Genomic DNA, 15,314 nt, shown 5'->3' on the forward strand with positions numbered 1-15,314 from the left:
TCATCTCCTGCGTTGTGGCGAATAAGCTACATTTCTTAAAAGCATCATACTGACGAAGGGATGGCGAGAAAAGACGGAGACGCCATGCTAAATGCTAAGCTAACATAAAATTGACATGGCTCGCATGTGTACCATGTTTGGGTGATCGAGTACACTTCACAGACATCTGGTTGGAACCACGTTAAAGTGTTAAAGCGTCTATCTAACTTTGAACAGCAAAATAACAGGTAAATTAATACCAGTAAGAGTCTAGATTCCAGAGATGGGCATTGCATCCCTGGGACGGAATGGTCCGTCCATCCATCTCGGACAAATGCCCGTTTTCGGGAAGGAGAAGTTTTTTTTTAAAAAAAGATGGATTAAGCAAGCACGGAAGTGAGGTTTCAAGCGTCCCTTTAATTGTCCCTTATGAAATTGCCTGTTGAGAAAATACAGTTTTGGGCTACTCTCTGGCCTTGTTATTTTGCCTCCGGACACCCACATACTTAACGATATGTCAGGCCATCCGGCATATTTGATATGGCTTTCATATTAGATACAGAATAAAGTAAATTCACCAAATAAAATCGAAATACTGAGCTAGGATAACATCATACAATCAAAAGCAATACTTCCATATTTTGTTTGATGATGCATCTCCAAGGAGGAAGCATATTCACAATTTGCTTCATTTTGCCACGTCCAGTACGGCTGCAACGTCGACGTTCTCAAGAAGGTCTCTTTGTGTATGTAATGTACTGTATTTTCCCCACTAAAAGGCGCACCTAAAAGCCTTGCATTTTCTTAAAAGCTCACAGCACATCTTAAAATCCGATGTGCCTTGTGTATGGTCATTACGGTAATATTTCCACCCCTTGCTTGAGACATGCTTACAATGCAGAGTTCAAACTGAAGGCGATCGGTTACGCAGTTGAACACGGAAATAGAGCAGCGGCAAGAGAGTTCAACGTTAACAAGTCAAAGTTATAACTTGCTGTTGGTCAAGTGAACTGTGTCGCTGCTTTATTAAATACGTTTTACTGACATATGATCGTTCTGTTGCCATTTCCTTGAACGTAGCTCCATCCAGTGGATGCATTGTAGATTGCGTCTGATAATGCGGTACGCCCAATGTAAAATTACAAAATAGGCCATTCATTGAAGGTGCGCCTCATAATCCATTGCACCTTTCAGTGTGGAAAATACGGTAGATCTTGTCCCTGATAATACTTGTTTACGGTTGTCGCAAAAATGGCCATTCTATATGGGCTCGGCAGTGCTATGCAAACATATGGAGCAAAGTAAGTGCTGTCTCTTCTGTAGGGTATTAATTACTACCCCCCCCCCTATGCCTCTCTCTCATGGCGTTGTGCACAGATGCTTTTTTTGGAGGGGGGGGCACAGACTGGGATGGACACGCTTTAAAAGGATGAGGACAGGGGACGATTATATGAATCAGGTCGGAGGAAGGATGACGGAAGGGTGCCCAGGTCGCGGACAGAGGACGCCCCGGAAAAATAGGATAAAGTGCCCATGTCTGCAAGATTCTAGAGAGAAAATCGTACTGGCTAAGTAGATACGGTACTGGAAATGAATTTACTTTCTTTACGGTATACGTCAGCAAGGGCTAGTGACCTTTCTTTATGGCGTTTCTGAATTCCTCTCATGCCTTGCTTTAGCATCCTGCCCGTATCCATCAGCTGCCTCCACGGGTAGTGATGGCGTCCCTCACCGCTAGTGTCTACTATATGCCAATAAGCCAGTTGGTTGCCTCAACAATGGAGGCTCACCACATTATGGCCCACTCGACGAGATCAACCAACAATAGCCTATGGTGCACCAAAATGCTTGAATGTAGTATTTGAACAACTTGTGATGCCCATAAAAGTTTAATGACAAACGGTTGAAGGAACAGTTCTTACCAAAATTCAGAGTCACCATTCTTATATTTTCTTGAAAATGTCGTCACGGTCATCTGATTGCTCTGTGAGTTGGGGGCGACAAACAAAAGGTGCTACGTATTTAATAATGTGGTCAGGCTCAACAAAGGAGTGTTAGGGTGGTTCTGTTTGTGACCAACAGGTGGCACTGTAGGGCTCCTCTTGCAGTGGCACACCTGTTGGTCATTGTGTCAATGACCAACAGCGGACACTGAAAACAGGTGTGCCACTGCAAGAGGAGCCCTACAGTGCCACCTGTTGGTCACAAACAGAACCACCCTGCAAGGAGAGAAGAGTGAAAGCCAATAAAAGTATAGCCAAATCTAACCTGAGAGAAATAAATTCCCCTACTTTGACGCAGGACTGGAGGGATTGGAATTTCATTCTCACTGGGAATTTTTGTGCCGTCTCTGAAAGGAAAATTCAAATTAGTTGAGGCAAAGGTGCAAGTGCAACAGAACATGAAAATAACACATGATTATTCACCTATCTGTTTGTCCAGCACACTACGATTCACATAACAATGAACATTTTTTGTTCTTATTTTTACTTGGTCTGTAGTCTGAGAACTATGTCATGATTATTTTCTGACCATTTGTTTTATTTTCACTCTCAAGATTGGGACCATTGACCAATTGAAGTACCATGAGTGACTTTTGCTCACTTTGGTGCAAGACCACACATAAGTGCAGTGCTCACAAACACAATTTGAGGGTGTGTGCCCCAAATAATGATCCACGCACTCGCACATGTATTGGACAGAAATGTATAAAATTCATATTGCTCTTGCCACCAGATATTGTAAACACACTCATCCCCTTGTACAACAGAAAATATGAATGGGCAAAAAATGATGAAACTGATCTATTTCATTTTCACACTTCTCTTTGAAGTCCCAATTTACATACTCGAGCTGAAATTCTCTTTGGCCAAACTATCACCTCTGATCTGCAATGAGTCTCGGTTCAAATCACTTGACAGTGCTACTTTAAGGAAAAAACAGAGTGAGCCAAGTCAGAAACTGTCCATTGCCACAACTCTGGTTGAACTTACAGTACTTTCCACCAGGAATCTAAAAAGAGAAAGCCTACCTCATAGTCTCTGTGTTTTCCCTGGAAGGGTCTTGGGTATCTTGCTGAGCCTCACTTAGATCACTGCAGTCAGGTGGGAAAACACTTTTTGTAAGGTCTGTGATTTGCCCCCCAGGCAACTGGCACAGTCCTTTGAGTTCAGATCTGCTGCAAGTCTTATGTTTGATCTCAGTCATTACCTAATGAGAGCAACACAAAAAAAGGGGTTGTGTCAGAGCTGGGCAAATACAATAAGGTACAATGGAGTCATTTTCTGGAGTGTACCTGTATGTGAGATAGTGTGAGGGAGGTAGATTTAAAAAAAAAAAAGTGGAGCTAAAGTTAAAAAAAAGTCTGTTGGAAAATTTGATTGAATGGTAACTTTAGAGTCATCAGGGAAATCGGCTTGGGGTCAAAAAAGTTAATTTCAAATGATCCGACAAATGGTTCGTTAAAAGTATTTATCTGCCTGTTACATGGCACGAGTGCGCCAAGTTAATGAGCCCACTTTTGCTTATACTGTACACACTCGCAGGCACACACACACACACACACACACACACACACACACACACACACACACACACACACACACACACAAACACACAATAAATCTGTTTTAAGATCGCAATTTCTTGATAGTTCAAGACCCAACCCTCCATAAATACATTGTGTTTTGCAACAGTAGTATTTAAGTATTTAATTCCTTATATACCACTGGATCAGAGCCAGAAAAAAAACTATGCAAATCCAAAAAGCACTTGCAAAAGGCAAGGTTTCATAGGAACGCCAAGAATATGCAAACAACATACCAAGAGTCCAATGACACGAAAACAATGATCATAGTAAAAACAAAATAACGGAAAGACTTACAAACCAGGATCCATGAACAAAACAAGAGTGACTACGAATAGTATCAAGAGGTCTAGAAAATAACACGTGAAGCAGTAACAGTAAGCAAGGTCAATAAACCGACAAAAGCCTTGGCAACTTGGCAGTCCTTAAATACTAAGCCAGGCTTTACTGGAAACAGAGTGCAGGTGCACCTGATGGAAACACCCTTCACTTCATCTGGAGCTGAGACACAAACAAACATTCAGAGCATGACCTGTCATGTGCGTAGTCTCTATTGCCAAAATGCCAAGAGGGTCGTGATTGGGAGACAGGCTTCCGCCTTCTGTGCGCAGTCTGACAAAGAAACAGAGTTGAAGTGCCTTTGCTTTATTTTCTTCCCCTCCAAGTATCAGTTGGAGCATGAGAACACGCAATCGCGCGACTGCCACTAGATGAAATTTTTAACAGCGCACACTGAAAAGTTGGCCGCATCTGTGAGCATATCGATCGCAATGTCGAGCCCTGATTTATCAAACGAAACACTGTGAAACTATATGATCTAGTTCAGAGGTCCCCAACACCTGATCCACAGACCGATATTGGTACCAAGCCACACAGAAAGAATATATAACTTACATTAATTCCATTTCATTTATATCAGAATCCGAAAGATGTTTTGTTTTGAGAAATGACCCGATTCTCTTTTACATCCATCTATGTCAGTCTTGACGCACGTCAAGGCGCGCTTCTCTGTCACGTGTTAGGTTACGCTATAAACAAAACGTAGAAGCCTACAAAATGAGTAAAAAACAAATGTCTTAGGAAAGTTTCTTTGGGAAGGGGAAAAGGCCCAACCAAGAGACAGAAGAGGAGCCTTCAACTTTGAAGAAAAAGAAAGGTACATTTCGTAGACGATATCAGGACTCTTATTTAAAATTCGGATTCATCCCAGCGGAAGATTCCCACGCACCAAGCCCACTGTGAATTATATGCAGCGACCGGCTCTCTAATGAGGCAATGAAGCCATCAAAACTGCTTCGCCACTTGTAGACCAAGCACACTGCATTAAAAGAGAAGCCTTTGGGGTATTAAGGAGGTTGCAGTCATTCTAGACTCTAGAATGATATCATTATCAGTAACCTGATACCACGCAGTACGTGAGGTTGCAGAGCTGTGAGTCGGACAGGCTTCTCTGCAGCACTGGAGCGCCGCAGGGGACTGTTCTGGCTCCATTCCTGTTCATCCTCTACACCTCGGACTTCAGACACGCCACTCCAACCTGCCACCTTCAGAAGTTCTCCGATGACTCTGCGATTGTTGGCCTCATTACAGAGGGGGACGATCGGGAGTACAGGGGAATGACGAAGGACTTTGTGGACTGGTGCCAGCAGAATCTCCTCCAGATCAACCCTAGGAAAACTAAGGAGTTGGTTGTGGATTTCTGCAGGAAACAGTCCTCACCGGCACCGATGAACATCCAGGGTATGGACATAGAGAGGGTGACCTCCTACAAGTACCTAGGTGTTCTTCTGAACAACAAACTGGACTGGTCTACAAACACGGACAACCTGATTAGGAAAGGACAGAGCCGACTCTTCCTACTCAGGAAACTGAGGTCTTTTGGGGTTTAGGGGTCGCTCTTTAAGACTTTCTATAACTCGGTGGTGGCCTCGGCCATCCATTATGGCATTGTCTGCTGGTCAGGCAGCATCTCAGCCCGGGACAGAAAGAGACTGGAGCGACTGGTCAGGAAGGCCAGTTCTGTCCTGGGCTGCTCCCTTGACACTCTGGAGGAGGTGGGCAACAGAAGGATGCTAACTAAGCTAAAAGCTATGATGGACAGTCCCTCCCACCCTCTCCAGCCCGCCCTGACAGCACTAGGTAGCTCCTTCAGCCAGAGACTGTTACACCCGCGCTGCAAGAAGGAGAGATACAGACGCTCGTTCCTACCAACTGCTGTCAGGCTGCTGAATAAAAAATAGCAACAATAATATTTAATAATTGAATGATGTGGAAAACAACTGTAAATAGCACTGCGATTTATCCATTTTGTATTTATATTGCACTTAATTGGACGGTGTTTGTTTGTTTTTTCTTCTTCTTTCTGCCTACATTCTTGCTGCTGGAGGCTTTAAATTTCCCCAGTGTGGGACTAATAAAGGATATCTTATCTTATTAAAGTTATTAACCACATCAAAGCACACACCCTTAACTCACGCTGTTCAAGGAAATTTGTGAGGAGATGGAGATGGAGCACAGACGCCTTCTCTTAGACACAGAAATAAGATGGTTATCCCGAGAAAGATCGCTGGCCAGAGTGTTTGAATTACGGAGATGCTGCAAAGATTACTCTCAGAAAAAAAGTGACGGCGACCAAAACAAAATTACAAAGTAGACTGGACATAAGCCACATACTTCGAGTGTCATTGTCTTCTATTACCCTGAGATGGGACCGCCTGGTTGCAGAAAAAACAAGCTCGGGGCTCCCACTGATTCAGTATTGTGGTGAGTCGTATTTCTCATGCACTTTGAATTTGTGTTGTCTCTTATTTTGAAGGCACGTTTAAATGTTACCATCGCGACCAGAGAGTGTTGCGACCAGATAGGCCGTTCCTCGAGTCATGATTTGTGTTTATTATTACACGTATGTTTAGAAAATACCACACTTTTCATGCAGGTCATATCACATTATTTTGTTGTATTTATCCCACCCTAAAGGCTGGTCCCTGAAAATATTAAATATATTAAACCGGCCCCTTGGGGTAAAAAAGGTCGGGGACCGTTGATCTAGTTAACTTCAAAACAACAGAAATAATGTAAAAAGTACAAAACAACCCACTTTGCCACAATACGCAGAGGTTGTTTAAAATTAGAGAGAGTTGCTATAACTGAGGAGATGCAAGTGTCAACAAAAGCAAGAACAAACATTTAGCAAAGGTGTGTTTCAGTTTAACGTGTTATTTGTACAACAACTATAGCTGCAAGCAGCTATGAAGAGCACTCGCAGTCCGGGCCACTTTGGAGTACTGGCATGTAGGAGTGGGTGATACTGTATATGTGAGCGATAGCGTCACAATGTTCAATTTTACACTATGTAGTATAAAAACAGTGGCTCGGTGATCCAGTGGTTAGTGTGTTGGCCTCACAGTACAGAGGTCGTGGGTTTGATCCCAGCTCTGGTCTTTCCTATATTGAGTTTGCATGTTCTCCCCATGGGTTTTCTTCGGGTACTCATTGCAAGAATTATATGATAGACCCATTTCAGACCTTTGCTTCTTTAAGAAAGATTGTCAACCTAGCAAATTCTTGATCTCAACCGCACTTTTTCATAAATTCCAATCAGGTTTCTGACCTCACCATAGTATCGAGAAATGGTCCTTACATACTCACCTAAAATTGAACACTGACGCAGGGAAAGTGTTGTTGGTCGTCTTATCGTATTTCAGTGCTACATTTAATACAATTGAACAAAAAAATACTGTTGAACAAATTGGAAACTTGGATGAGATTAAATGAAACAGTTCTTTCATTAAACCTACTTGGGGGATTTAGCTGTTATGCTGAACACAAATAGAATTTGCTCTAGTCATCCCCAAGTCTAAAAGCTCTTAAATCCAGGTTAAAAACGTTTCCCCATGCCTTTGATTAAGGCCTTCTGAACATGTTCAAATCTTTTTTTTCTTTTAGTAACTTTTGAAACTTTCTCCTTTTTCTTCACTTTTAAATGTTTTGTTAAGTTTTCCTCTGAATGCGTTTAAACGTAGTCAATATACTGTATGTTCTTTTAGAAATGTTTGTAAGCTATGCTTGTTTTTCTCTGCTTTGGTTCTGAATAGAAATCTTTGTAAACTACATTTGTTTTTCTCTGCTTTGGTTCTAAATGTAACCCCTGGGTTATTTTATGTGCGCACTTTTCCGAAGAAGCTATTGTTTACTTCAGCCTGCAAATGCATTTTAGGTAATTCGCTGGTCCATCAAGGGCAATAGCACATGTCTGTGGTAATTGGCTGCTACTGGTAATCTGGGTGGGAACTACGGGCTAGTTGGGTGTTTCGCTGAGAGGCAATGCTTTTTTAGCCAGTGGCTGCTCAAGAGTGACGGAGATCCGTGCTCTCTCTCTCTCCGAGACCACTTGTTTCTTCGAACTTGTTCCATTTGCTCAGTAGTGAGAGTGTGACGCCTGGTCACGTCTGACAAGTTTTGTAAATTTCCTGATCATTTGATCCGACGGTTGAGGACAGCGATGGACTCATCTGATCGTGACCACCTGTCACTGAGGGCATCTTTGAGGACGGCGTGGGATTTTTTGTTGAGTCGTTTTGGCTCCCAAATCCTGCTTCCACCACCAGTTGGAAGGTGCCTCTACTAACAGATCATTAACTGTTGTGTGTTTAAAAGATTGGAAGTGTTGTTTCCTTGATTGTGTGAAACTCGTTGAGTTGCCTTATGTCAGAAATCCACCCATCCATCCATTTTCTGGTCCACTTATCCTCACAAAGGTCGTGGGTGCTCTGAAGCCTATCCCAGCTGTCTTTGGGCAGTAGGCGGTGGACACCCTGAACCGGTTGCCAGCCAATCGCAGGGCAAACAGAGATGAACAACCATTCTCGCTCACGCTCATACCTAGGGACAATTTAGAGTGTTCAATCAGCCTGCCATGCATGTTTTTGGAATGTGGGAGGAAACTGAAAAAGGCAGATAAAACTCGCAGGCACAGGGAGAACATGCAAACTCCACACAGGAAGGCCAGAGCTGGAATCAATACCTCTTCACTGTGAGGTCGACATGCTCACCACTCGACCCTTATGTATAAAATGTGCGATATAAATAAAGACGATGCGACAATTTGTCATTTTCAAGTGTCATTATCAATTCACTTAAAATGCATGTCCTTCTATTCTTATGGCTGGATGAGACAAGTGACATCATGTAAAAAAAATTCATAGTTGGAATTTTTACATACCTTGCTGTCTTCATTCAACAACTTCGCAACGTCTTCATCCATCAAATAAAGTGGCTTATCTTGAGGTACTGTCTCAGAAGCTGGAGCTGGCTTAAGCGGTGATAAACTCAAAACCAATGGCCAGCTCTGCATTTGAGTATTAAGTGGCTCTGTAAACAGGGCTTCCTCTCTGTTTGGGTAAAAACAATTCAAAGGCTCGATAGAGTCACATCCTTGACTGGGGTCTGTGGAAAAATCATTGATTTCCTTGGATGTACCAAGTGGGTCATTACATAAGTCGATTTTCTGATATTTCTGTGGAGGCTCATTTTGTTCATTTTGGTGTCTGGCTGCTTGAGAAGCTGAGGACATGTCTTCTGTATTCACAGGACAACCTGCTATCTGGTCTGTTCTTATTTTCGGATCTCCATCTTGGGTGTTTGATTCCAACTTTACTTGAAGATCTGGCCAATATCTTTCATCCACATCAATTGATTTATTTGGTTTTTCTGTGGCCTCCTCCTTTCTTTTGTCCCGCAATGAACACACTGTTTTCTTACATTCTTTTTCCAACAGAATGACTTCATCAACATTCACTTCTCCAAGACTTTGCTGACAGTAGAACTGCCCTTCAATAACTTGTGAATCAGTTGCATGGTCCGTAGTTTTCTTGAAAAAAATCTCCTCATCACTGCATGTTACACCACTAGACTGCTGCTCAAGTTGCTGGTGAGAGTATGATTCCAGGTCACTTTTGTTATGGCACAGGGCTTGGTTGGTTTTATCACTTTCCAATTGATGGGCATCTCCAGCGGACATATATTTTTCTGTGTCACAGGGGGCACTTAAGGGCTCATCGCCATCTTCATCTTTCACAAAAGAATTTGGACCCATCGACTGACAATCTATTTTGTAACATTCATTTTCCACTTCTCTTTTGTCAGTTTGATGATCAATTATTTTTTCATCAATCTGTGAATTTGTCACACGGTCCGCGGCTTGCTTCAAACATCCCTGTTCTTCACAAGGACTTGTTGCCACACTAAATGACTCTGAAAGCTCTTCATTCGAACAGAATTGTGGTTCAGTTTGTGGATGTGCACCGGATACGGTAGCATCACCGGTTTCTTGAGAGTCAGATCCAAATAATGATGGTCTTTTTACTGGAAGTTTTTCCTCTGTGGATGCTTCAACTTGAAGCAAATGATGAGCATCAGTCCATCGAACCTGACAATCTCTGTTCTCGTTTGAAGTTTCCAATATAACTTTTGGAAAAAAGACTTTGGTGTGTTTCTTGAAATCTTCCTCCTTCTTTTCTGCAACTCCCTTGGAATCTTTTTGTTCGATTTCCTTTCCAAGGACTTTGCCCTGTGTATCATCAGAGTTAAGTGAAAAAATACCTTCATCTAAACATGAGTCTGTAATGAACTGGTCATCTGGAAGTTCACATGTAATGGGAACAGATCCTTCATCAAAAGAAGAAATGTGCACATGGGTTGCGCAGTCCATATCCCAATCACACGATGAACTTCGACTTAGACTCTGACAACATTTCACAGGAACTACTCCATCGTCACTCTCTACGCAAGAATCTGGAGAGCTGATAGCAGAATCGTCCATGACAGATTCAGTTTTCTTCAACTCGAGCAACGGAGAGTCAAAGCCAGAGGGACTTTGGGTTAATTGTAGGGAGTTAGGGGTTATCTTGGATAAGACTTCTTCTGGGGGTTGAACATTTTCTTCCGTCCTATTTAAGTTGTCTTTCATGCAGGTGGAATCAACAAAGGAGTCTTCACTAAGCCACGTACAAGATATTGCTGGATGAATGGATGGTGAACTGTTCCCTTTGTCTTCTGACACAAAAGAACATAAGATGTGGGGTGGGGGTTGTGGACAGTCCGTCTGGAACATGAGGCATCTCTCTTTCACAATGCTTCGAGTCAGGGTCGCACGGTCAGGGTCACAGAAGCCGAGTCGATCCATAGAGATACTCCTTTCGATGAAAGGGTTAGGCTCATTTTGCTAAGGAAGTCAAAATGTAAAAAGTCAATCCAGTATTCATCATCGGGTTAGTTTCTCAACATAATGTGATGACAGAAAAATAACATCCATGCACATGTTCAGTGATCTGTACCTCCTCTATGCCAGGGAAGTGCTCAAGGAACTGTGATACATATGTCATGATGGACTGTTCGTCTGGTGCGTTGGTCGTCACATCTGGGATAACGAAAGCAAGGCATTTACTGGAGTTAGCGAAATACAGGGAACAGATATCAGTTAGGCTCCATTAACCACGACCAAAACAGTCAAAAGGATTTTAGACTTTACACTCTACTGCATTAATGCAATTGAAAAATTGAACTATTCTCTCATTAACATCAGTATGGATCAATGTCTCTAGAAATTTGAAATATTGTTCACACAAAAATTCAACTAATCCTCGGTATATTATCCAGAAGCTTGCAATTTCATCCACTCACTGCAACTTTTCCACTTTGCACATTGTCTCACAGCTGTCATTGGGTGATATGACTGCACGATGGTACCCTTACATGAAGGAAATTCTTTTGAAACTTATTTGTCATGTCTTTGTTTATCGTAGTTGCTTGTTATTGATAAGACGAGTGTAGACTGTACTACCGGAGACAAATTCCTTGTGTCTTCCACATACTTGGCCAAGAAAGATGATTTTGATTCTGAATGGAATGATTAAACGTTGCGATGTGCTGACGACTTGCTCCCATTACCTTTGAATGATGAAATTCCAAAGAGCAGATTGTGTAGATTGTTCGAGTGTTTTTGCATATGATAAGGTGAATTTTTGCATCTTGACTCTGTTCAGACATTGCTTTGTATTATCTTATTTTCAGTTTTCACCGGCATGTCTTTGAAGAATTGTGAAAGAACTTACATCTCGTTTGTCTTCATTGGCTTCGGTTTCTCACTGCATGAGAACACTACCATCATAATAATAACAATTTCTACAAAAACAAGAGGGAACCTGCAGCGGTCGGTTCAGGTGATTTATTGTGTGATGTTTGTTTTAGCACAGCTTCAACCAGATCGGCTGAGCAGACACAAAAATATTCTGAGGATATTCGCAAAGAACAGTAAGTTCATTCTTTCTACTTAATCCAAGCAGGATTCGAACCACCGTCTCCCGTACGCCAAACCGATGCCTTACAAACTGAGCTATCCAGCCGCTTATATATATAGTTTATGAAGTACATCATATTAAAAGCTATTTTGATAAACTTACCACAGTATGATGTTTCAGTTGCTATGCAGTGGCTGTGGCCCTTTTATCCTTTACTCTGTCATATAGGCTTGATGTCTCACAGTATATAGACTTGTGTTACTCAGTGATGTATGTTCCACTGAGCAAAAAAGACGCTTTCTCATTAAGGCCACTTTTATCTTGCCTGGAAGAAATCAAAACCTGGATGGCACAAAATTTCTTGAATTTCAATGAAAAGAACAGAGGTGATCCTGTTTGGTCCCAGTGGCCCTTGTACATCCCATCCTGTAGACTTGGGCCCCCTGTCTCCTTATCTTAAGTCAACAGTCTCAAATTTGGGTCTTAAACTGGACAGTGATTTTAAACTTGACCGTCAATTGGTGCCGTTGTTAAATGCAGCTTCTTTCATTTTAGACACCTGGCCAAAGTAAAACCTCTCCTTTCTCATGAACACTTTGAGACAGCAATTCATGCCTTCGTCACATCCTGGCTTGATTACTGCAATGCCCTTTACTTTGGAGTCAGCCAATCCTCCATTAAGCGCCTCCAGCTGGTCCAGAATGCCGCTGCTTGACTGGTACTCGTAAGAGGGAGCACATAACTCCTACTCTGGCATCCCTTCAATGGCTCCCCATTCATTTTAGAGTTATTTTCAATATCCTATTATTTGTTTTCAAATCTTTAAATGACCTCGCGCCACCTTACCTCTCTGAGCACATCCGCCCCTACACACCTGCCTCAGGTCTGCGGACCAGACATTATTCGAAGTACCGTATTTTCACGACTATAAGGCGCCATTAAAAGTCTTAAATTTTCTCCAAAATGGACAGGACGCCTTATGATGTGGAGCGTCTTGTGTATGCACTGCGCTGAGTTTCAAAACCTGACTGACAGCCGACACGCTGTTTATATAGAGAAAAGGCGGAAGTGACTGTGGACAGGCATGCGGCAAAGAAGTCGGCCAATCAGTGAAGGGTGGGCGTGTATATATACATATATGAAGAGAGAGAGAGAAAAGGCAGACGTGAGTGAAGACAGGCATGCGGCGAAGAAGTCCGCCAATGAGTGAAGGGTGGGCGTGTAAGTGGACGCTAAAGGGACGTCCCAAGCAGGTACCAACACCTGTATAGTGTGGCTACGTGCATTGTTGCAAAACAACTTCGGTTTTGGTTTCTAAGAACCCCCGAAAATAAATTCTACAAAGAGACACGCCTACGAAGCTCAGTTCAAACTTCAAGCCATTGGTTATGCTTTTGGCATGCGTGCCCATCTCACAGCAGCGGTGCAAAAACCAAGTCAAGCAAATGAACTCTGAGCTTGCCGTTATTCCCGGAGGCTTGACTAAAGAACTTCGTTCGAAGTAAAGTTGCGAACGGCATGGGAACAATGGATGATCGATGGCAACTTTACAAAGAGTGAGAGGCAGCGCCAGGCGAGTTACGCCACAATTTGCGAATGGATTGTGGCTGCTTGGACGAACGTGTCTGCTTGCACTGTTGTTCGAGTTTTTGGCAAAGCCGGCATCATTTCTGTCAAGCCACATGGCAATGAGAGTGACTCTGACAACGAGAGGGAACCCGGCGTTTTTGATGGATTACAGGTACTTGCACAATTGTTCAATTCTGATACAGAGGATGAGGACTTTGATAGATTTCTGGGTGATGATTGATCGAAAAACGTGAGTACATTGTACGATGGCTAAATAAAATACAACGGAACTCAGTTTTGCTTCCGTTGCCTTTTTAAAAACCTGTTTTTAGCTTGTATCTGTATGTCTTGGCATGCTACCGTATGCTTCAAGCTAACGTGTTTTTAGCGTGCGCGCATGCATGCCGTATGTTTAAGCTGGCGTATGTTTTACCACTTTAAAACTGCGCCCAATAATACAGTGCGTTTTGTCTATGTGTAAAATACAGAAATAGCACCCATTAATGAGACTGCGCCCAACCATATGTGCGCCGAATGGTCGTGAAAATTCGGTACTAAGAACTAAACTGAGGCTCAGAGGGGATCAAGCCTTTTCCGTTGCTGGTCCCTCTCTCTGGAATGACATCCCACTGAACATTCGGCAAGCCTCCTCGCTGCCCATCTTTAAAACCCGCCTCAAAACACACTGTATTCTTTGGCATTTGACTCAGCATGACCCAAATTATGATCTTAGTTATACTGTTTGGTGCTCTCTACTGTCTTTGTTACTGATTGGTTGCTTTACTGTTGTATATGTTAGTTGCTCCATGTACAGTACTTTGTGTGCAGCGATGGCTGTTTGAAAGTGCTCTCTAAATACAGTTGAGTTGAATTGAGAGTGATATCTTGTCAGTACTTTGAGCTTTTTGCTTGAGAGTCAGCTCTCTTCCGTGTCTTCTGCATCCAGTCCTGCTCCTTTGCATTTTCTTTCCGATCAGACTTTTACTTTTCAACAAGCGCAGCATCTGCATTCTGCGTTTCTCATTGATCACAAGTCGTACTGGCCTCGTTTTGACCGGTCTTGATCATGAGTAAAAAGACCCTAAAAAAATTGTCTCAACAACTACACCACTAGTATTAAGTAAAAATATCCTTTATTCTAATAGAAAATTATTGTATCGAATTTCCGCGAGGATACTTGAACAATCAGTGGCAGCCCTACATTCAACCAAACATTTTTTGTTTCGGGACCCTGGGATTAATCGAAACAAAAACATTCTCCTTAAAATGACTAATTTGATCCTCAACGAAGTCCTTGATGAGCAAAATTGCTTATCAAAGAAAAATGGAGCCTGGTTCCTGAATGGTAGATTAATACTTAATTTGACATTATGAAGGGATTTTGATGGAATTATTTGGTTAACAAAAAAAAATGTTGATTAAAACTCATTTAAAAATACATATTTTATTGTACTGAATTTTTAATTTCAGTCAAAATAGACACCTTTTCCCCACAACAGCTTTGCACATATTTTTATGATGTGGATGTTGCTTCATGACCTGGACTGACTTTCACTTTACAGCTGTGCAGTATCAAGAATCAGTAGCTTTAATTTTTTTTTACCTCTTAATGTGTATGAGACTAATTAAATGTGAAAGTGTTTCCAAACCTTTGACTGGTACAGTACATTAAACAAGTAAACAGGGTAGAACTTGGAACAGTTTACCTCCGAGTTTTTAACATCGGGGGCTGCTTAGCTACATGCTAGCATCGCATATCCATGGGGCTAAGCCAAGTTTCTGTGGTACTCAAAATACCTCATTCAAGCAATTCAGGTTTCCCAATGCCTTAACAGAGTGGAATTGTAATTATACGAAATTGCAGTAGATGATACGTAAATTTA

The 15,314-nt window shown here is 42.1% G+C and overlaps 1 protein-coding gene across 2 annotated transcripts in view; it reads right to left on the reverse strand.

Annotated features, from left to right (window-relative positions):
• Positions 1 to 15,314, reverse strand: part of clmna (calmin a) — a 56,874-nt gene that overhangs the window by 6,085 nt on the left and 35,475 nt on the right. For both annotated transcript variants that reach the window (XM_086126918.1, XM_086126917.1), the window contains 5 exons: positions 10,900 to 10,982; positions 8,787 to 10,787; positions 3,011 to 3,189; positions 2,248 to 2,329; positions 1,902 to 1,963 (listed from right to left, as the gene is read on the reverse strand). In XM_086126918.1, the coding sequence (XP_085983044.1) occupies positions 1,902 to 1,963; positions 2,248 to 2,329; positions 3,011 to 3,189; positions 8,787 to 10,787; positions 10,900 to 10,982 (2,407 nt within the window). The remainder of the gene's footprint in view (positions 1 to 1,901; positions 1,964 to 2,247; positions 2,330 to 3,010; positions 3,190 to 8,786; positions 10,788 to 10,899; positions 10,983 to 15,314) is intronic.

Source organism: Hippocampus guttulatus, chromosome 13 (assembly GCF_054856545.1).
Source record: "Hippocampus guttulatus isolate MCC_2025c chromosome 13, RoL_Hgut_1.0, whole genome shotgun sequence".
Classification (NCBI taxonomy): Eukaryota; Metazoa; Chordata; class Actinopteri; order Syngnathiformes; family Syngnathidae; genus Hippocampus; species Hippocampus guttulatus.